Here is a 22355-nt window from a genome sequence, read left to right on the forward strand (position 1 = left end):
TTGGTTATAAAAGGCAGGTGTGAATGCAAAATGGTGTGCAAAAGTTACACAGTACCTTTTATAACACTTATCTAAGATGTGATGACACTTTAATTGTTCAAAGACATGTCTTTCTACTATAACGAAGGATGTTTTTCACAATATAGGGATCACGGGGGTAATAGACGATATCGGATTTAGATAAATGCAATGCATTCTGGTTTCTAGGGACTCTCAGAGGAATTATAATAGATCAATTATAATAGATTATAATTCCTTTGAGAGTCCCTAGAAACCAGAATGCATTGCATTTATCTAAATCCGATATCGTCTATTGTGCGGGGATGGTTTTCTATCACGAATTCAAAGACAGGAATTTTCATGATACAATATATGTATTACCGTAATAATTTTCATCTTTCTATTTTTTAAGAAATCTTGCAAATATATACAATTTATTGGTAATCAATATAATCACTAAAAATCATGAATACACAATACAGTCTCAATATAAAAAACCAGCCACGTATTTCCTGGACTTTAAAAGTTTGAGATTTAGTAAGATGATCTTTTGGAAAGATAGTAAGATTACCTTACTAAATTTCCAATCAACGTGGAAAGACCATTATTGGAAAGCTCTTTACACACCCTTTTCACAGACCCGGTAAAGTTTTTTTAGACAGTGGGGATAGAAAAACTGACTGAAACTCGATGGGGTATTGATTGATTGATATTCTTTAATGGCTGGGGATTTCAATTCTTTTTTGTTTTCAAGTCAGAAACTTCATTGGGGATGGGAAAAATTGTAAATATTTTGCATTGAGGATTGGTTTATTATTTGATTATTTTCAGTGGGGACAAAAATTGGCGGATAATTTTCAACCGGGGACGATATTTTGGCCAATTTCTCCAAGTGGGAAGGGGTCCCAGTCGGTCTGTGAAAGGGGTTTCTCTTTTTTCCGTCCAGTATATATTATATAGTTTACCACTGTAAATTAGATATGCAGTGTTTACTGAGTAGATTCTCAGGCTGGATATACTGTGATGTTCACGGTAACCATAAATCACATAGAAATCAGAATTTATTTTTACAATAAAGTGGATTGACATCTCAAGCCATTTCAAACTTAGGATTCAAAGCCATAACTCTAAAAAGAAAGAAAAATGTGCTGATTTCAAGGAACATTGCGCACTTTATTTTTACAAGAGAGATTTTAGAACATAAGGGCGAAAGTAGTAAATATAGGGTAAAACGGCTGTATTTTTTTCTAAAAATAAGAACTTGATAAGAACAACTAAAAAGTAAGAACAAGGCTCAAGTGCCAAAAAACAAGAACAGCCGAGCTGCAACAAAATTGCTGGTAATTAAAAAAAAGGTGTACAGTATTTAATTATGATCCATACTTCGTTTTCTTTTACTTTCAGTTTTTGTTACGAGTTTCAGCTGCTTTTTGAGGAATAGGTTAACTAATACTACAGAGCAGCCTAACTTTCTGGTTCAAGGTGATTTGAAGTTGATTCTATCTTACCTTGCATGAGAAGCAACAATTTTGAGCCATCCACTTTTTGTTTTTATCCTTTGTACAGAATTTCTCTTTGGCCCATTTTTTGCATTTCTCCGAATCGTGTTTATCTTTGCCACAATCTATAGAAGGAGGGAAGATATTTTGAATTCGCCGAAGAAAACTTCTATCGATTGGGTACGATGAGGTTATTTTTTGTCAGATTTTGCGCCCTGGATTTCGTGAGTATTTCAGAGGAGTTTCCACAGCCCAAAATTAATTATTTTAACACGGTCGAAGCATCATTAACCTTCAGTATTAAATTTCATTCTAATAAAACAATTCTCCAGATGCTAAACCCCCGCCGGAAATGGCATTGACAAGTGTTAGTTCGATATCAATGTTCAACTCATCTTTTCGACGTTTGAATTACGAAAAGTATTTTCATCAGGCTTTAACTGGACAGCTAATAATTTCGTTGAAAAGTAGAATAATTCGTCTCGACGAGTTCGAATTGCTCCGAATCCGTAGTTGAAGCTATTTTCATCCCTTGGCCAATAACGTTGCCGTATTTATTTAACGGAATAAACGATATATTTCATTATCATAACATACTATTACTCACGTGTTTTGCACGAAGCACAACAGTTCTTTGGCATCCAAGAATTAACAGCGCATTCGGAAATTTCTTTGGACGCCCATCCATCACATTTGTCTTTATAAGATGCATTGTCTGTACATGCTGGTTCTATAGAAGAAATCGTTATTTTTGAGGTGTAGGACAGATGAATATGTTTTAGAGAACGCCCTATTTCATAGTAATTTTACATTGAAATTTTGCTTTTAGAATACCTGAAAATTATAATTGAAATATTGGCTTATCTCTTCTTTCCCCTAGCAGTGTGGACTATTATAGGTTTCTATGCACCAGGACGAAATAACAATTCTATGAAAAAAATCAAGAAATCTCAGTCAACAAAAGATAGAACAAATCCGACTTACTGTTCAAATTTTTGCAAGATTGGCAACATTTGTCTGACATGAATTTCTTATATTTGTCACTTGTGCAAAATCCTTTTTTTGCCCAACCTTCACACTTTGATGACGTCATTTTTCCTGCAGGCACATCACCTTCAATGTCTTTAGTGCAGGTGTCATCCTTTACCACTTCAGGTTTAGCAGTTGTTTTTGGAGCTAAAAGAGAACATTAAGTTAGCTATAGAGATGCATGTGATATTCCAAAAGTATTATCAAACTCTTCCTTTAAGGAGATTTGATGACAAAAAAGCAGGTCGTGTGCAATTTTTCTTATTAGTATCTATATCTGCATTGCGTTCCTACATGAACATCTCAGTACAATGAAACTACCGGTACAAGTTGAAAGAAAAGGTGGTTTTATTTTTATTTGAAAATGAAAAGCACCACCAGAGGTGACGGTATGATATTATGAAGGATAACTTACTGTTCAAATTTTTACAAGATTGGCAACATTTGTCTGACATGAATTTCTTATATTTGTCACTTGTGCAAAATCCTTTTTTTGCCCAACCTTCACACTTTGATGACGTCATTTTTCCTGTGGGTACATCACCTTCAATATCCTTCACGCAAGCTTTTTCAACTGGGGTTTTGGGAGCTAAAATAATTAACAATGAATACTAAAAGTCTAAGAGAAACTGTTAAAGATTTATTCTGTTAGATGTAAAGCTTTACCGAAGAAAGCCCACTAACAAGTCGCGTAATACATAGGTCATTTCACAGTCACAAAGCATAATGGTTAATCAGGACCACTGCGCGCTAAAGACGACTTACTATTGGTCCAAAGCTTTTGTAAATTTTTTGAATAGTTTTGTGTCTAACCAACGGGAAACCGTTTTCGGGGAGCAATCAGTCCTGATTACCCATGATCCATTTCGGCTGTGAAATGGCCTATGCTAAGGAAGAGATCTAACGTCTTAAATTTTCAATATGAACTATACTGTAACGTCATATATCTAAAATGACGGTGTTTCTATTTAAAGTGTCACTTACCAGATTTGCAAGAAACACAGCATTGTTTTGCCATCCAATTTTTGTTTTTAGCACATTCTCCTTTCTCAGTCCATTCTTTACATTTACCGGCATAAGTTGGGTTATCGAGACATGTCTCCCCAGTGATCTTCAATGAAGGGTCTAAACAACAGAAACCAGATTTTGACTGAGCTGTAAATTTTACGAGACCGACATCTCAACAACCAATATTTATAAGATTGTTAAGCTTTAAGACGACCCTACAATATTAAGAACCCTATTTTAAAACGTATAAAGGCCCTTGGAGTAAGTAAAAATTAGATGAAAATTTTTTTTTCGATTGATTCTTAGTTGTCTCTTCACAAGAATGTAAGCCCTCCAGCGGTTCGCGTGAATGCATGAAAGTTTGAGAAAAGCCCCGCGAATGGGTAAATTAGAAAACTTAGCGTGAACAGAAATTGCGTGAATTTCGCGAAAAAAAATTGCGTTAATGCGTGAATTTTGAAAATAATTGCGTGATTGCGTGAATTGAAGGTCTGCTGTGGGGGGGGGGGGGGCTCCTGGAAATATTTTCATTACTTAATTCATGACTCATTACCTGAGCAAGTTTGACAACATCTTGGAATCATGGCACGCCAATCAAAAGCACACATGTTTTTCTTAGACTTGCAATCAAACGAGGGGTCATCTACACATTTTGTGGCTAGAATGTTCAAAATATGATAAAAAAACAACTGAAATATGATGTTTGCAGCATAGAGAGGGTGATTGAAGATATCAAAAAGATGCAAAAAGCACAACATGGGTGATCAAAGTTTGTGGTCTGCTAAAGAAACTAGTGACCAGTAAAAGGCTGAGAGTGAACTTCTCTAACAAAAGGAGTCTTAAAACTTAATAGCTCAACCTAATTAGGGAAGATTTTTAGCTAGTTTTATTTCGAATGAAAGCGATTCCTAGGTTCCAATGTCTCATCAACACAATGCTTTTATAAGCTACCAATGGAGGATAACATTTTAGCGATCCCAGAGAGTTTGGATCTAACGCATATAGGACTTTGTCTAATAAAAACTTACAATCAAGGAATTTTGGGCACTCGTTGTTGTCAAATGCAATATCATCGACAGCAACAACGGATCCTCGCCATTTACCAAAACGGACTTCAATGTAGACCTGAGAATGAAAGTCCAGTAGTCTTTAGTTCATGGTGTTCTAATTCAAGGCATTTCTATATTAAATAGTTATAAAAGTATTGTTTTACTGTTTTGAATGATAACAAGACTAAGCTAAAACCAACCAGTAGCGTGGCGGCAGAAGGGGGCAAGGGAGCAACTGCCCCCTCCTCTCTCAATGGCAGATCTTTAGGGGCCTCTAATTACTAATTTCGACACCCTTTTGCTTTTTTACTTCTTTTAAAAGGGAACCTTTAGAGAATTGGCTCCCTAAGTTGCCTCGATTTAAGTGACCACACTATTGAAATTATCCCATTACTTTATCGCCTGTACCAAACGACGACCTCGACACCGAGTGATTAAAAAATCGCGTGTTGGGATAGAAATAGGCTACTTACTTTAGTACCAGCTGCAACATTCTTCATATCAACTGCAGCATAGAACCATGTTTTCCCCATATTACCAGCCTTCATAAAAGGTGAATTTTGATAGACACCCGTAGAAGTCTTCCAATATACACTAATTGCATTTTTATCAGCTATATCTGCTCCATTTAACATATAATAGAATGACAAACAAGCTTTTGCGTGTGTTCTTGTAGTAGTGGCTGATAATTCTGCCATGATCTGTTTTCCTTTCCCATCACGGTACCAACCTTTTTCACTGATCGCCGCTGCATAGTAACCTGCAAACAAACCAATTAAGATTAAAGGCTGAAGAAAAATCCCGCTTTTACTCGAAATTTTTACGTGCTTGTTACATGACATTTATTTCTGATTGGTTCGAATTTATTGACACTAATAAAGTTATCAGCTGTAAGTTGTACAGCAAGTAACATGTGAATAAAATCACGTGAACTTTTTCGAGTAATCACGTGTTTTGACTGCATTGATATAATTTTGCAACCCGTGTATTTAGCTTATATTAGCAATAAATCCTTGATGTTAGAACTTTATCATTACAATAGTTCTTTAGCCAATCTTAATCTGGGGTCTTATTCGGGGTCTGACAATGGCACGGTTAAAAAAATTCGTCATTTTTTGTGTAAAAAGCGCCCCGTATTATATCACAATAATTCGCCAAAAATTCCGTCGAAGAAGAAATTCATTAAAATTGCAAGCTTTGTAAAGGTCAATAATGTGGATATCTGACTGTAGTAATCTTTTGATTATTTATCATGCCCAAAGCCACTTGCACCACTTGATAAAATAAAAAATTGAACAAGCTTACCAGCTTTACCAGATACTTGAGACGTATGATCTTTAGAGGGTCCATCTTTAGGTAATTGGTATGATGCTCGTCCGTTCTTACGTGAAAACTCTTTGGCTGTCCATGCCCCAAAACCATAATCAAAATTCTGGTCTAGTTTGTCAGCTGCAAAAAAGAGATTTATCATGATCTATCAGGGGGAGTAATAATGTAGGATAAAAATGAATTTCAAAACCCAGGGGGTACTAGGTTTACGAGGTGATGAGTATGTCGGAGCCAAAAATCGAAAATCGACCCTTCGAGAGACTTTTCTCAAAATTTTTGTCGATTTTAACTCAATTTTTTTCAAAATTTTTGAAAAAAAATGACCCTTTGAGAGAAAAATTTAGATTTTCGTTAATTTTAGACCATTAAAGAGACTCAATTTGCTTTTTAATGGTTTTTGTACTCCCTTGAGAGAATTTCGAGGATGTGAAAAAGGGACTATGCTCGTATGCTCGCACATACCTAACACCCATTTTTCCTAAGTACCCCCTGGGTTCAAAACTATTCTGAGTTTACAGACTAAAATAAATATTATCTACAACTCTAGAAAATACACTACTGTGCAACAAACCCTGTTCCACTGAAAAAAAGTTCCCGGTGGAAAAAATACCCTGAAATATTGGACCCACTAGGAAATTGCTTTATGACTTCATCACCATGGCATGGGAAACTGATTGTGAAAAAATTGCACACCAACACAACCCTCACTAGCCATTTAGAGCTAGAAAAAAGAGATTTTGTATCTCCGATGGGATTCCGATAGAGATGTTCATTCCCACTGAGGGAAAAAGTTCGAGCGGGGCACTGATGAGAAAGTGCTGTGAAAACTGTATATACTATGAATCTATAAAAAAAACAACTTTAATTTCAATCGTAGAGGCCCCCCAGTCGACCCTCAATTCACGTATTCACGTGCAAATTTTTGCCAATTCACGTATTCACGCGCGAAAAAAAACATTTTCACGTTCACGCGGTAATTTTGCTTTTCATTCTTTTGTTAAACGATTGTGAACTTATTGGGCTAAATATGACCTTTTATGGCCTCTTTTAAAGCTGTTTGACCTATTCTTATACCAACAATTTTCATCAAAATGAAGTTTTCTGCAGTTTTGTGATTTTATTCTCGATAGCGTCGACCCTTTAGGGAAATGTTTAAGGTCTGTCACGCCAAAGTTACAAAGAACTACCTCTCTGGCGTACAGTGATATAGACCCTGTCTGAATTTACTTGTTAAGGGTGGCAAATGCAATGTTAAGGTATAGCTTTAAGGATATCCCTCCGATTTTCTTCGTCGCAGACCCGTATTAAAATCTATTAAGGGTAAATTTTAAATCGAGGCTTGGCCTAAAATCATGGACTGGAAAGTCTCAGGCTTCAAAGAGGTGGTGCAACTAAAGGTCGTCTAGTTTGACCTTCGTCTCCTAGAAGGAAATTTTTGGAAAAGAAGAATGACAATTTTTTCTTCTTTTATTCCTGATAAAACGGTCTTAACACGCTATTGTTACCCAAGTATGCCTTCTTGGTCACACAATTCATTCAAAATCTTTCATTATATTCAACACTGACCATTTACTGGCAAAAACCTGCCTACACGGTGCGGCGTCACAAGAGTTTCTTCTGAATGTTTGATGATGCATTTATACAAGATTTATTAGAACTACCTATTTATGTAAATCATTAAAAGAGCAAATACCGTTCCCTGTCTCCAAGTTAATGCGGTATCATTTTGTGTACTGCATTTAGTAACAATATAAGTGACTACAGAAAGACGAGCATCATCATTAGCGTCGACCGAGAAAATTTTCTCTAAGACTCTCTCGTTCAATTTTATAAAGTTTTGATTATTTTTAATAACTTTACAATAACATTACGTCAGTATGATATCCAAGATTATATGCGAGCGAAGCGAGCAAGAAAATTTTTTAGATTTAGGTTTATTTAGTTTTGTTCTAGACAATAATTCGCTTTTCACGTTCACGCTCAAAATCTCGATTCACGAACTCACGCTGGAAAAATCTTATTTTCACGTTCACGTTGATATCTCAATTCACGTATTCACGCGCCGAAAAAGTTCAATTCACGTATTCACGACAGAAAAAACGGTCATTCACGTGTCACGCCAGCCCGTGGGGGAGCCCCATCGTAGTTGTTATCTGATATTCCGATGGCGTATTGGCGGCCACCCACGCTAAAGCTCTGAAGGAGCGGGCCAATATACCATCGGAGACCTATAGTAGTCATCGTTTGATGTACCGCATCACAGTCGTGTCTAGCTGTCCTTACGCTTTTTGCTTGACTATCGGTTGCACCTGAATGAATTTAGCATGAAAATCTCTGCTGCCTGAGAAACCTTGCAGAAAAAAAGAAAAATGGTAACCCAAAGGTTCCAGATGTTAAAATTTTCCCGACCTTCAGAGCTTTAGCGTGTCGGAAGAAAACTTCTACATTGAGTACCAGATAATCGTAGTTGTTCCGTAGTTCATATTCCGGAGGAGGAGTTAAAAGTTAGACTGGCACGCCAGACGGGCTGGAACGGTATCATCCGGGAAAATTGAGCGCAGGAGTTAGGTAAGCGTAGGAAGAAATTTTGTCGGTGGCAAGGGCTAAGAGGAAAGGTAGGCTTCTGTTCATCCTCTAGCGAAAAAGGTACCTTATGGATACATAGGAAATGTATCTATAGAGGTCTGCGATTCAGACTAGGAGGAAGGGAGAATCTGTCCTGGACCATATCTGATTGAAAGAAATTAGAATACTTACGGCCTGCACTACATCTTTGTTTACGACACAATTTTCGTTCCATTGAATTTCCGAAACATCTTTTTCCTTTACCACGTGGAGGTGGATTATTGCATCTTCGTGTTCTTTGTTGAATGCCCCACCCACACTTTCCATTACAAGATGTAAACTCACTCCATCTGCCCCAAACTCCATCTACAGCCTCCTTGTCAGCTGAAATCAAAACATTTATCTCATATTTATGACCAGAACAGACTTTTGATCTTTTGAAGTAGGGACTTTTCAATTTCATATATTATTGGTTCAAGATATGAGTTTAGTTAAATCAGAGATTTTTAGTTTGTCGAAAAGAGTATCAGAGTATGCTAATGTTTATGCCTTGTACTTATTTTCTTCAAAACTCAAGATATCGATCTGTTAAGATATATTTTGGTAATGAAGTCTACCTCTGCATTCTGCGGCTGTACAAAGCTCTACAATTTCATCTGTTCCCCATTTATTTCCACCTGGACAATTATCAGAATCCACACAAAACCGGTATCTTGCTTTGCTGCATTCTTTTCTCCAATTTTCCATACATCTTGTCCAACCAACCCATTGACTCCACCCACTCATGACTTAAAATAATAAATTTCAATAAACAATTGATATCACATTTTTAATTTGATGGAAAACAAATTATAGCCCAAAAGAGAAGGGGGAAAGCGAGGACTTTATGACCAAGTGAATTTTTGACCGGGTAACTCATTATCCCGCCCAATGGTGCTAAAATTATGCCATTTTTCGCACTTTTTGTCCACGAGCTATCCACCGGGGCGAATCTTACCGGGTCACTAATACAGGGGCGTTTTGGTAATTCAAGCCTGGAATACTGTTCGAGTGTGATTGTTAGAATGTGGTTGTTCTGTTTTGTGGCGATAGCAAAGCACAAGGTTAGTCATTGTATTCTACTGGAAGAATATAAAGAACTCACTTGCTACATGTTTCTTTCCATTTTCATCGACATGTTGACATTGATATCTCCGATTCAATTCCGTGATATCCCAATCGGACATATCACTGTTCCCGATCGGTGCGTCGGGGTCTCCTTTCGATTCCATGACGTTTCCGGATGCGGAAGCTTTGCGGAAAGTACTCTTCCCGTATTGCATAATTGATCGCAAATCGTAAGGTGTGCCGTGGTAAGCTTCCATACCGACTTCGTTTTTATCGAAGTTTGAATGCCAACCTTAAATTGGGTCATAATACATTTGAAACATATATACATTTCATATCTTGCTTATATACAAAGGTAATCGTATAAGATACAGGAGCCACTTGAAATCCATATTGGGTAATGCTTATAGTCTAATTTGTACCTGTGACGAAGACGAAGACGATTCTCTTTGGGAAATATACTACTGAAATTAGTGGCGTCATTGAAAAGAAATTTTTGAGTGGAAAGATTGGAGCCTATTGGAAACTTGTTTTCAAAGGTAAAGATCTTTCTTTTCCATTTTTTTGTTTAATTTAATTCACTTAAAAGATTCTTTTATAAGAACACCCAAAATTTTTGAAGCCTTCGGATGCTCTTAACTTTTTCAGATTTAAGCCTAAAAATGTTCTTAACATGTTCTTATTTCCCCCCTTTTGTGGGTATTTTTGTGCGTTTTTCTAAGGATTTAGGTGTTTTAGAGTCCCCAAAGCCTTAGAATGTTCTTAACTTGTTCTTAACATTTTGGCTTTCGAAGCCTTATGTTCTTATATAGTTAGTTCTTATAAAACTACGTGTATTTATTTCCCATCAATAAGAATTATTTAAAATGGATGGATTACCATTATTTTGGAACAGGCTGTAGTGAAGTATCAAACTATTTACCTTTATCCACTTTGCTGAGATAAATTTGAAGGTAGGAGTCTCTGTCTGTTCGGCTTTGCTCATGAAAGAATCCTGAAGAAAAGAAAACGACATTGAAAAGTCTGGAATGAAATTAAGTTTTCTGCATAGAGAAAGCTAAACGAACAATCTTGCTCTCCGCTGGCAACTTCCTTTACAATATCATTGGTCTTAAAAGGTTAGCTATTAATTTTGAAGCACTGTTACAATCCGACAGTTAGGAATACACTCTTCTAGACATACATAAATTTATTGTTGTCCTCGTTTTCAAACAGATTTCATTACTATAAAATTACATATTCATAATGATAATTGTGTTATTTACACCTCATGAGACATTTTGAATTTCAAGTACTTTTGTTTTAGAGTTAATGTTTGCCTTTTGGGAATTTAAATTGGTTTAAATGTATAATTTCATAGCAATGAAATCTGTTTGAAAACGAGGACAACAATAAATTTACGTATCTCGAGAAGAGTGTATTGAAAACATTAAGACTATGCTCAAACTTTACGGTTTGTCAACGTTTCGGAATGACCTTTGTTACGGATAGGAAGTGTTCATATTGGTTTTGGAATGTTTCGGAGCAAGAAAATAGAGAGAAATACTTTCGATCCGTTTTGCTTTGTAACGTCTACTTTTTTAAACGTTTCAAATCTTTGGTGTTGAACTGGGTTTTTGGTTTCAATTCGTTATATCCGAAAAAAGTCTTATTTTTCTCAACTCTATCATTCGGAATTTTCTGCAATTCGAAATAAACCAACGATAAAAAAATAGTGTACTATTGAAGATCGAATTTGAGAAGTCAACTGTACAGGCACGAATAAATTTAGGGAAGTGAAATATAAACAAACCAAGTGAATGTAGTAATTCATGGACAATGATCGATATTACTACACATCCGTTGCCAAGAGAAACGTCAGTTGATTTGGAATCGTAATAATAGGATCGACCAATCCCTGAATGACACCTATGGAAGGAGCATTTACCGTAAAAATAATGTCGATTCTAATTATTGCAACCACAAAAACACCAGCAAAAGTAATTTGCTACACATAAAGAACACAATTCAAGAGGAATACTTTACGTTTACTGGTTATCGGGTAGCCCACTGAATTCATTATCGACTTAAAAAGTGAGACCTAAATTTGAGAATCCCGCAATGAACCAGAGCTGTCAATTCATAAACGTCCTTGCAAACAGACTTTTTATCTGTACTGGCAAAATAGCCAACTTACGCCAAATTACATCCTTGACTGGTATAGAATTCTAACCGGGTTACTGAGACAGGGGTGTTAAACGCCCTAAAATAAAGCTTACTTTTGATAGGGGGTATTCACAGGAAAGATCTAAGTAATAAAGAGTACCCTGCTCCTTTGTAGAATCGGATCCAATGTTTATCACTAGAAGTTTTTGAATTACTGAATTTCAAACACGATCTTGCTTCTATGTATTTCATTGAGTCTTGAATAACTTGACGTTCTGAAGAAAAAAAGAAAAGATTTCATCTCCAGGAAAGAAATCCGTAACTTCGACTGGAAACTTACTCTTAAAATCCCTCTTTTAAACTGCCTCCTAGAATACTCTTAGAATTTAAAAAAGTCGATTCACACTAAAAAGGTATTAAATTTCTCATAATTTACTAACGAAGAAAGTGTCGATAGTAGCGAAGGAAAGGATTTGGGCTATTTAGTCTATTTTCCCCCAAATACTTTTGTATATACAGTTCAAGGGGATAAGTGTTACAAGTAAACTTTTTCGGTTAAACTCAAAACACTGGTCTGGGGAATACTTTAAGAGAATTTATAAAACTTAAAACATTTCAACCAACCTTTTGTGTTAAATTCATAACCAATTTGATAAGGGATTCTTCTTTTCCAATACTTTCTATGAAAATCGAAGACGGGCGGGATTTTTTGTTTGGGTGCATTTTGGGGTGGTGCGGATAACACCTTTCGATTCTTCAAAAAATCTTGCGTTGTCATGAAGATATCTCCGCCAACAAGTCGATGACCATTGTCATCTGAAAAATATCATTCATTATGAAATATTGAATCTTAGACTAGCACGCCAGTCTGTCTGGAACGGTATCATGCGTGAAAATTAAGAAAATTAATTATCTGAAGAAAATATAGGCAATCCATAGGTTGTTATTCCTCCTAGTCCATTCGTAGTAGTTTTGCAGTCCTTGCGAAATCAAGATAACTTTTTACCGTTTGAGACTTTATTTTCAACCAACCCTACAGAGTTTCAGCTTGGTTGGTAAAAAAGAATCACGATCTAACTCCAGTATAGTCCAATAGCGTAGACAGGATGGGCCCTATGACCCTCTAATTATCTTTTTACATTATGAATAGACAATTAGTAATTAGAGTGTCATAAAAAGCTGCTCTCCTACACAAATTTTTTGCCCCTCCTGTCTACGCTACTGGAGTGAAATCTCATTAACTTTACGAATGTGAAGTTACATCGTATCTTACCGGTCAATGAAGCCAACAGATTTTAATGCGGATCAGGAAGAGATAACCTTGACTTACCGCTTAGGCCTTTTTGCTTTTTGTAAAAATCTTTGTTGCTCTCTTCAATGGTTTTCCATATATCGACTAGAAGAGGAAGGAAATTTATTTGAAAGTCAAAACACGGCAGGGAATCTACATCCCAATACAGCTCCTTTATTTAACTCAATCAGTATTACAAAGCTTTGAAAGAACCAAACACCTCGTGAAAATCAAGGTAGTTTTTAGTGTTCACACGACGTTACAGGGATATGTTATAGCGGAGCTGGATGAAGGACGAGAATTCCTTAGCGGATTGCTCCTTTGTCTATTCTATTGTAAACTGTTCATAATAGAAATCCATCTCTGTCCCCTTGAGTGTTCTGTTTTTATAAGAAAAATGAAGCAGACAAAGTATTCATGCAAAACGTTTGCATATATTTTGCTACGATGTTCCCGCTTTTCATCAAAATAATATTTGCAAAAGATACCCCAAAAGCTTCTTTGTAAATGAAATCTATTTTTATCAGCGTGTGTTATGAATTTGAGAAGCTTTCATGATTTCTCTTTAAAAATTTCGGATGTAAATATTTTGACAAATATTGTTTCAATTGACTTGAATTTTTTTCCATAATCAGACATACCGACTTGCTATCTTAAAATATCAGGTAGAAAGTGAGGCACCCCGCGGTGTAGCGCGGTATTTCAAATGAAAAAGTACTATTTATGATCTTACAGAAGAAATTTCTTATAACTTTACTAATGAAAACAATGTTTTTCATTTTTTTAAATTGTCATTCACCAATGTTTTACAGACCCTCTTGATAATTAAAAGTTTTTAATTGTGGGTGACAAATGCAGCAGCAGAATCATTGGCTAAGAGGAAATCCAAATTTCACGAGTTTGTAATTAAAAAGGTTAAATTTCATATCAAATTTTAATGTCAGGGACAGAGATAGAACAAGGCTTTTTCAAATGTGTGTTATCCAGCTCCGCTATAACATATCCCTGCATTTACAAGACATTTACGTTGCGACATTACAAGAAGCTGCCCAGCTACTGACACACAACGCTGTTTTAACATAATCTAATGCTCACAACGTCCATATAACGTTAGATGAACGTTGAAACGACGTTGTGTGCCAACTGGGGATTATGGGCTTAAAAGTAGCGTAAAATTGGGTAAAAACTTTGCGTAACAAAAGTACTTACATGAAACGACATTTTGAAAAAGTTGTATGACAACCAAAACAGCGAAAATCAATCTCATGTTGAGTCCTTGAGAAATAACACCTTTCAAAAACTTTTTCTAAAAGTTGTTGTCCGCGTCGATGCTCCCTGAAGGAGCTGACAATTGAAATGAATTTTGTCAAAAGTAAAAGTTTTATATCATATATTTTGCTGATAAATGACATTTGATTATTTAATAAAACAGAACTTTCACAGCAGGGTTAGATAAATAAACAAATACATCCGATATCTTCATTTATCAAGGGTCTAAAATTTTGATTTGGTGATTTCTGTTTTGGTTTTGGTAATTTTGACGTCATTGAGTTCCAAAAATAAATAAAAATGTTCGAAGCCAATCAATTATTATAACTTGATAGTTTATGAATCACTAACGTGTGCAAAATAAACGACAAACAGTGACAACAAGGACCTGGAATCCGTCATTTCAATTGGACAGGTTTCAATGAAATGATACGCTGAGAAAATAGATCTTGAAAAGAGCTTTCCAACGAACCCAAACATGACCTATTTCATTTTACCCAAATTTGAGAAAATTGCATATGAAGTTGACGCACCATGGCTTTGAAAATCCTTAAATTTCAGTTTCCCACAGCAATCAAGAAGTTATAACCAACAACGAAAGTAGTAACAGTCAGGCTGGAGCGCTGTCACGCGGGAAAAGTGAGCGTAGGAATAAGGTAAGCGTAGGAAGAAAATTTGTCGGCAGCTGTTGGTCAACAGCCTCTTTAACAACTTTTGCTCGTTCTCACAGCTCCTATTTTAGCAAACACCCGCCGCCCTGTTCCTGTTCCTGACCTCTGACATGATTAGTTCGCCTGTCTACAACGAAATCAGTTTCAAAAATGGTTGTTTTCTAAAAAATAAATCTTTCGAAGACTAATATTATTCGTCCATTTACCCCATATGCCTAAAATTTTGGATGTTCTTATTAAAAGAAACGTGTAACACCCAAGATAAAATCTGTACGATCGAGTATGAGTACACTCAGAAAGAGAAAACTTCAGTAGTTGTTAAAGCTGCTGAAATTTCACTTACTGACTGACCCCTTTTCAATGGGTGATACAGTAGATTAATTGATTGCTATTGTTCATTCAAGGTCAAACTGACAAATAAAACGTCTCCTATACTGACACTTGGTGCTTTTGATTCCGTGTTATAAACGTCCTACGTAGTTTCACCACTTTGGTGTGACATTTCATATGTTTTCTATGGAAAGTGCCTCGGACGCGGCCCTTTTTTCTCGACTTTTACAATTTAGTGTGAAATGTAAACACTAGTACTGCTAAAGTGGATTAAATTTGGCGTGGATTGATTTTTGCGATTTTCGCAAATTTTGGCCCTTTCGCGAAACTTAGTCCTCGCGAAAAATCCGAATTTCGGTCAAAAATCCTAGGAAAATGAAAGGAATTAGGTGAGAAAGAGGCTGATTCGCGAACTTTAATCCACGCGAAATTTTTAGATTCTCGATTCGCGAAAAACTTTAATTCCTCTCAGTAGCAGTTAGACACCTTAGAGTTGACAATACGCGTTTTTTTATTAGGAAATCCAAAATTTTGAAGCCTTTATGGTTGTTCTTATGTTTTTGCGTTTTCAGCCTAAAAATGTTCTTAAGATGTTGTTATTTTCAACATTTTGAGATTATTTTTGTCCATTTTCTTAAGAAATTAGCCGTTTTAGAGTCCACAAAGCCTTTAAATGTTCTTAAATTGTTCATTACATTTTGGCCATAGAAGCCTTATATTCTTATATAGTTTAAAAACGTGTACGTTCCTTGCTTGTCTGCTTAATTTTTACCAACCTTGGGCATGATAAGGACTTTTATTCCTCTCAGTAGCAGGTATCTAGCTTTAGAGTAAATGACAATATGAAAATTGTGTCGTGTCGTCTAAGATTCCTTTCCGGACTAAGATTCCACCCACTTTTCCGAAACAGCGGAAACACAGCTGACTTCCTTGGAAGTTTCATTTTAATTAGACTGTTTCTTTCTTAAAAAAGCATGGCAATTAAAATATTGTAAAACAAAGTATTATTTAAAAACTCGATAATTACTTCCGCCTCTTTAGAAGACTTGAAGCCACTTTAAATTTATGATTAAACGATGCTATCATCCGTTTAGAGGGTCAGTAAATGCGGGAAAATGTATATGTGCAGAGTCAGAAAGTCAGGGCGGTGTGGGGGAAAAATAGTGGCGGTAGAGTTTGAAACAAACACTGTAATCCCCTATTCGATCTCCGCCACTGCTTACTCCACCCCGAACTAAACTCCGTTTTCAAATTTACCCCGCCTCCTGAATTATTCCCTTTTTCAGTAATAATAGACAGGATCGTCTAATTGATGATTAGCTGGTTTAGCTTTTGATTTCAGTCGAGTCAATAACTCCATGTATAGTACAGTATTAGTATAAAAGGTTTTTTATCAAATTAGCTTAAGGGTATCTCAAATTTAAACAAGAAAGCGACTCAAGCTATCTTAAAGTACCAGACTTTGGCCTATATTTGTCGCACCAACAAAAGAATTAGTATTCCTTCTGAGTATTTCAGAGGTCCCGTGCTGAGACGACTCTCTAAAAACCATCAAATGACTTCACTCTAATATCACTGTAGTGTGATAAAGATTGTTGGATACAAACAATAGAATAGCCCGCCCCCCAGCAGACCTTCAATTCACGCAATCACGCAATGTTTTTTTCGAAATTCACGTAATTTTTGTTCACGCGAAGTTTTCCAATTCACGCATTCACGCAAGTTTTTTTTTAATTTTCACGCATTCACAGAAGTGAAAAAGCCCATTCACGCATTCACGCGTTCACGCAAACCGCTGAGGGCCCCATAGGTAAGAAAAGTTGATCGAAGGTAATCGCATATGGTTGACTCTTAGGTATTACTTCCCGGCATAAAAATATCGGGAAATATAGGAAAAGGAAGCTAGTAAAGCTAAAATTAATTGCATAATGAAATAAGGACTATTCACCTTCATGGAAAGCCTCTGTGACCCTCGATATTTTTCTCCAATTTATTTTGAAACAAATTCTCAAACCAATTAGCAATGCAAAATTTAGATATTGAAAGCTTTTTGCTTTTATAACTATATCATGCACATTCAATATAGCAGAAGACAAATGATAATTGGGTGGGGCTAAGCATATAAAACAAACTTTTGTTTGCTATTTGATGAGTTAGGTAGAGGCTGTGAAGTAAAAAGCAAGATGGCGATCCTTCAAATTTGTATTTTTGCCGTTGTTTTACATGTTATTTTAGCTGGCACTGGGGAAAAAGGTATATTACTTTTAAAGTGTCTTCACCAAAAGCGAGGATATAAGTACGTTTATTTTGGAGACGATTTTGATTACTTTGGAGATCCAAAGTTATTTACTTTGTTAACCAGCTTGATTTTTAACCCGGTCTGTACTAGACAATGCTATCGTCAGTATAATATATTGCCATTATATAATATAGTTTGTATATTATAAAACGTAATGTGTTGCGCAGCGGGTAGAGTTTGTGTTTACAAGACAACAGCTACCCCCGAAAAAAATCCCGTCTTCACGTTTGTTCCTCTTAGATGAAACTCGTCTTAGACTATAGCATAGTCTAGGTATGTACGAGTTTTGTCTCGGTCCTTATTTGAGCACGGGCAATATTTCTCAGTACAGTCCTAACTAACCGGTCCTTATTTTATTAGAGTCACACAAAAAAATAATCGATCACAAATCACCAAATTTGGTTTTGGTTTGTTTCTTGAAAGGTTGTCAATTTTCCAGATTACCTTGTCATAGGTACCCTTACGATTACCATTTCCATCTACACCCCCTAGTCCGTCCCTGGAAAAAGTAACTTTAACATCAGTCATCTATTTTCATCCAGATTGGCCCCTTTAACTAGCGGAACGAAACAGTAATTGATAACTTCTCACCAAGTGTTTTGTTTTGTGCTTGATTGATTAGTTATATATTTTCATGCAGGTTACCTTGTTACAAAGAATTACAAGGTTGATCATCTTCCAACATGGTCACCAACTTGGTACGTCGCATTTGAAGTGAAACCTCTTTATCGCTACTCACATTGGTCCAATCTTCTTCATCTTACTGCGTCCGGTCAAAACCTTAAACATTTCGGGGATAGGATTCCAGCAGTATTCTTTATACCACACCAACAGAAGCTTCACATATGTACAGGATTGAACGGGAACAAAAATTTCTGCTACAACTCGAAAACTTTACCGCTTCATGAATGGGCTCTGGTAGAGATAGCTCAGTTCCAAAAAGGAGTCAAGTACTATTACCAGATTCGTATTAATGGAAAACAAGTACTTAAAGTGTTGAACAAGAATGCTCGTTATTTCATGGGAGTTGATGTATATCGTGGCGATCCATTCTATCGACAGGCACCGGCAAAGATTCGAAATTTCGTCTACCATAATTTACCAAGTGGTAAGTGAGATATTTAAGAGAGTATTTTAGTCCATTTTCCCCAAGAAGTAAGGCTTTAGAGGAAGGTATCAACATAGCCAGTTCATGGTCAATTCGGTTCTGAAAAGTCCTTTTTTTCGCAATTATTATCCGGCCTAATTCTAATGGTAATACCATATATAACCAAGACTTTACCGGGGTATAAAATATTTTTTAATTGAATCAGACAACTTTTATTCAATCTTTTCACTAAAATTTCTACCAGGGATGATCTGAAAGGTTATTGAGATGGATATTCATTTTTTAAGTATAGCCTAGACATGCGTCAAATGACAAGTTTTTATGACTTTTTTTTAAATGTCCCTTTGATTGTTCTCATAACTTTGTCAATAAACCTTTATGAAGATTTCTATATTGTTTGAATAAGACATGAAACTATCAGTATTGAAACAATCATTTTAATTACTTCTACTATGATAGGAAGATTTCTAATAATACTAAGACCAACCAATTCCAATATAATTCTTTTAACTTTCAGCTTTCAAACTCACCCGTAACACCATCATTAAAGGCTACAAAGCATATTTTACCGAATACCAAGTTTCATTCAACATTAAACCGTTCGGTAAAGTCAAAAAATGGTCTAGCATTCTTCACGTGACCGAATGGGATGACATCACGGCTTACGGTAACCGAATCCCTGCTGTCTTCTTCTGGCCAAATACAAACAGGTTACATATTTGTTCAGCCATCAATGGTAACAAAAATTATTGCTGGAACGGTAAAACAGATCTTCCACAAAACAAATTCACCAATATCAACATCCGACAACATTTGGTTGGTAGCCAATACCATTACAGCATCTTGATCAATGGGAAACAAGTTTTCAAGATTGTGAATACAAAACCGATTACCTTGTATCGTGCTAAGGTTTATCTTTCCAATCCATGGTACCTTGCAGCAGAGGCGTTTGTAAAAAACGTGGTAGTAACGACGTCATCAAAAGGTAAATTAAAAACGAGGCTGTCAAGCCCTTTCTTAATCTTTTACGCTGATTATGCATCTTTTGTCTCTTATAAAGCAATTGGGTCATATTTAAGACTTTAAACAGATTTTGATGCCTTTCTGACATCCCTTTCTCATCATCACAGACCCACTGGGAACCCAAAATATCGTCCCAGTGGAAGATTACACTTCAATTTTTCCCCCCCGCTGAAAATAATAAGATAAGCAAATCCTTACTGAAAGATTTTTCCAATCTCCACTGAATTTTATGGCTAGAAAACAACGGAATTCAAATCCCCAGCCATAAAGAGATATGGGAATATCAATCCACATCGACTTTTAGTCCGTTTTTTTTTACCCCATTGGCAGATAAAATCTATCATTTTATTAGATTATAAGATTTCGTGAAATGAAGGTGTTTTCAGTTTGATTCCGCTCTGCTCAGGAATTAAGACAAGGATAAATGCAGCAATCTAGTCGGTTTGCCCTCAATTGCCCTCGGATACTACCTTCAGAGGGATGTTTATAAAGGATGTCCAATAGTACCTTGTGAGAAAGTGTATAGGCAAGTAAAGTCTTCTTCCAAAATATCTTTGAATAAAAATTCCAAAATATCATTGAAATTTATATTTTCTATTTAAGGTGGTTTTAAACTTTTAAAAGGGAAAATGATCCGTGTCATACCAAGAATACAAAGAGAATGGTATCTCTCATTCGACATCAAGCCTGAAAACGCTGTCGTCCATCACTGGGCTAGTATCCTTCATATGACTACCGGTGGCAACCATGGTAGGATCGGGCAACGGATCCCAGGTATCTGGTTTCACGGCAAAACCCGTAAGCTTCATGTATGTTATGCCATCAACAAGAATCCTAACCATTGCTTCAATACGCTTTATAATTTAACACCGAACCGCTACAGCAATATTCAAGTTTTACAAGTCTTTGATCGTTTGGCAAAGAAATACAAATTTAAAGTGCTGGTCAATAATAATTTTCTTGCTGAAGTTTGGAACTCGAACCCACTCTCTTTTCAGAATGTTCAAATGTGGGCAGCAGATCCTTGGTATCTTACTGCAAAGGCTTCATTGAGGAATATCGTCTTCAGAAACTTATGCTAGAAAACAAAAGACATTAAAAAACAAACGACTTATCATGAGGTTGTGTTCGAATTAAATAAAATTAACTTTAGTTTAGAAATTTGTAAAATTTATTAATTGTAAATAGTGTGGATGTGTGCTATGACGATTAGAAATAATGATTGAAGAATGAATGCAAGAAATTAAAAACAAAGTTCTTCATTTTATTACTTTTGTCCAAAAATCTTCTTATCATGAATTTTAAATTCAAATAAAACCAAAATGACTTTGCCAGTTAGCAGGGTAAAATATTCTGGATAATCTATCCAGACTATTTATATTTAAAAAAAAATCTTCATAAGGTAATAGTTAACAAAATATCCTTGTAATGATGGCCCAACGGCCAGAATACAAAAACTTTCAAGAAATCTTCTTAAGCAAACAAGGAAAAGAAATATCTTATAGTATATCTTTGATGTGTAGAAAGTAATGACGCCATTCCATTTTATATCCCTAAATGGGATGGACGAACCTTTCCGGGGGTAACTATTAAAGAATTTCAAAGGGGTACTAAATTTCATTTCATTTATTCCAGGGAGTTTGGCTTATGTAGTTTTTTTTCATAAAATAAAATACTTTTAATTTGGCCATATATAAAGGTTGCATTAAATTTCTTTTTGACTTGATAGTTCGTTCATCCGCTTGTATGGATATTAGATAGGAGCATCCCATTATTTTATTCGTAACTAAAGCTGCGGGATTGAACGATTGCATGATTGAGCCCTATGATTTCTGGAATAAAACATTTGAGTAAGTCTTGCGTAAGTAGTCAAAATTAATAGTGATGATATGATAGTTTGTTCTAAAAATAGCTAATAGATACTTCCTTAGTTCGTCCAAGCTTTTCTTAAACATCTTCACCAGTTAGTGCATCTGGAATGTTATTTCAGGCTAGCTATTGCAAAATATTAGTAAGTTGTTGCTATTCATTCATCTTCAAAACCCACGCCTCTTCATAAAATCTCAAATTAACTCATAAGTTTGCGACCGCAGTCGAGGGCGACCCGAAGACTCCCTTTTCTCTAGCTGTCTACTTGAAGGTAGGGGAGGGCACCACTCCTTTCCCTGGATTTCTCCGCTTGCCCTTGATTCGTCTCTTTAGTTGCTGAGCATTAAGCAGAGAGACATCAAGTACCATTTTGGGAATCTTTGATATACCCCGGCCTGGGATCGAACCAACAACCAATTGCTACGCAAATGTGATCTCATAGATACGAAGAAAAATGTTTGCTAGAGTCTGACTTCAGGGTCAACTTTTCGAAAAAACAATAAATGAGTACCTAGTACACGATCGATTTTTCAAAACTCATCAAAAACATTACTCGGCCGCCGACAGCGTGAAATATTGTCGTCTTAATTTTTCAACCATTTAAAATATATACAATTATTGCATCGAATTTTACAGCCTCTACAATCATGGTCAAAATATATTGAGATTTTAGTGTATTTTTACGTTTTTCAGAATTTAAAGTTCGGGCGAGGATTGCGATTTCAGTACTTCCACTTAATTCATTGAATATTTCGATTTTGGAG

The 22355-nt window shown here is 35.9% G+C and overlaps 2 protein-coding genes and 1 long non-coding RNA gene across 3 annotated transcripts; 1 reads left to right on the forward strand and 2 right to left on the reverse strand.

The window, feature by feature from the left end:
* Positions 1-383: 383 nt before the first annotated feature.
* LOC136813542 (uncharacterized) lies at positions 384-2229 on the reverse strand. Its single transcript, XR_010847491.1, has 3 exons — positions 2107-2229; positions 1509-1624; positions 384-1127 (listed from the first exon to the last, which is right to left on the reverse strand). It is a non-coding gene; the product is annotated as an uncharacterized lncRNA (long non-coding RNA).
* Positions 2230-2439: 210 nt separating this feature from the next.
* Positions 2440-14289, reverse strand: LOC136813559 (uncharacterized). The gene is made up of 16 exons (XM_067070064.1): positions 14232-14289; positions 13062-13127; positions 12356-12547; positions 11892-12006; positions 11379-11494; positions 10509-10580; positions 9624-9878; positions 9097-9267; positions 8672-8863; positions 5891-6034; positions 5059-5345; positions 4565-4661; positions 4090-4194; positions 3513-3653; positions 2944-3117; positions 2440-2675 (listed from the first exon to the last, which is right to left on the reverse strand). The coding sequence occupies exons 1-16, from the start codon at positions 14287-14289 to the stop codon at positions 2440-2442; spliced, it is 2421 nt and encodes an 806-aa protein (XP_066926165.1).
* A 3108-nt stretch (positions 14290-17397) lies between these two features.
* LOC136813543 (uncharacterized) lies at positions 17398-20887 on the forward strand. Its single transcript, XM_067070055.1, has 4 exons — positions 17398-17545; positions 18232-18699; positions 19217-19684; positions 20326-20887. The coding sequence occupies exons 1-4, from the start codon at positions 17476-17478 to the stop codon at positions 20802-20804; spliced, it is 1485 nt and encodes a 494-aa protein (XP_066926156.1). The 5' UTR covers positions 17398-17475; the 3' UTR covers positions 20805-20887.
* The last annotated feature ends 1468 nt before the right edge of the window (positions 20888-22355 follow it).

This window comes from Clytia hemisphaerica, unplaced genomic scaffold (genome assembly GCF_902728285.1).
Source record: "Clytia hemisphaerica strain Z4C2 unplaced genomic scaffold, Clytia hemisphaerica genome assembly, whole genome shotgun sequence".
NCBI classification, from domain to species: domain Eukaryota; kingdom Metazoa; phylum Cnidaria; class Hydrozoa; order Leptothecata; family Clytiidae; genus Clytia; species Clytia hemisphaerica.

Excerpts from the sequence above, each read along its gene's own strand:
- LOC136813559 (XM_067070064.1), bottom strand. The coding sequence starts at position 14,289 with ATGAGATTGATTTTCGCTGTTTTGGTTGTCATACAACTTTTTCAAAAT. Across the intron at positions 9,879-10,508 it reads TCTCAGCAAAGTGGATAAAG|GTTGGCATTCAAACTTCGAT; the intron begins GTAAATAGTTTG and ends ACCCAATTTAAG. Across the intron at positions 3,118-3,512 it reads CTGTGTTTCTTGCAAATCTG|CTCCCAAAACCCCAGTTGAA; the intron begins GTAAGTGACACT and ends TAATTATTTTAG.
- LOC136813543 (XM_067070055.1), top strand. The coding sequence starts at position 17,476 with ATGGCGATCCTTCAAATTTGTATTTTTGCCGTTGTTTTACATGTTATT. Across the intron at positions 17,546-18,231 it reads AGCTGGCACTGGGGAAAAAG|GTTACCTTGTTACAAAGAAT; the intron begins GTATATTACTTT and ends ATTTTCATGCAG. Across the intron at positions 18,700-19,216 it reads CTACCATAATTTACCAAGTG|CTTTCAAACTCACCCGTAAC; the intron begins GTAAGTGAGATA and ends TTTAACTTTCAG.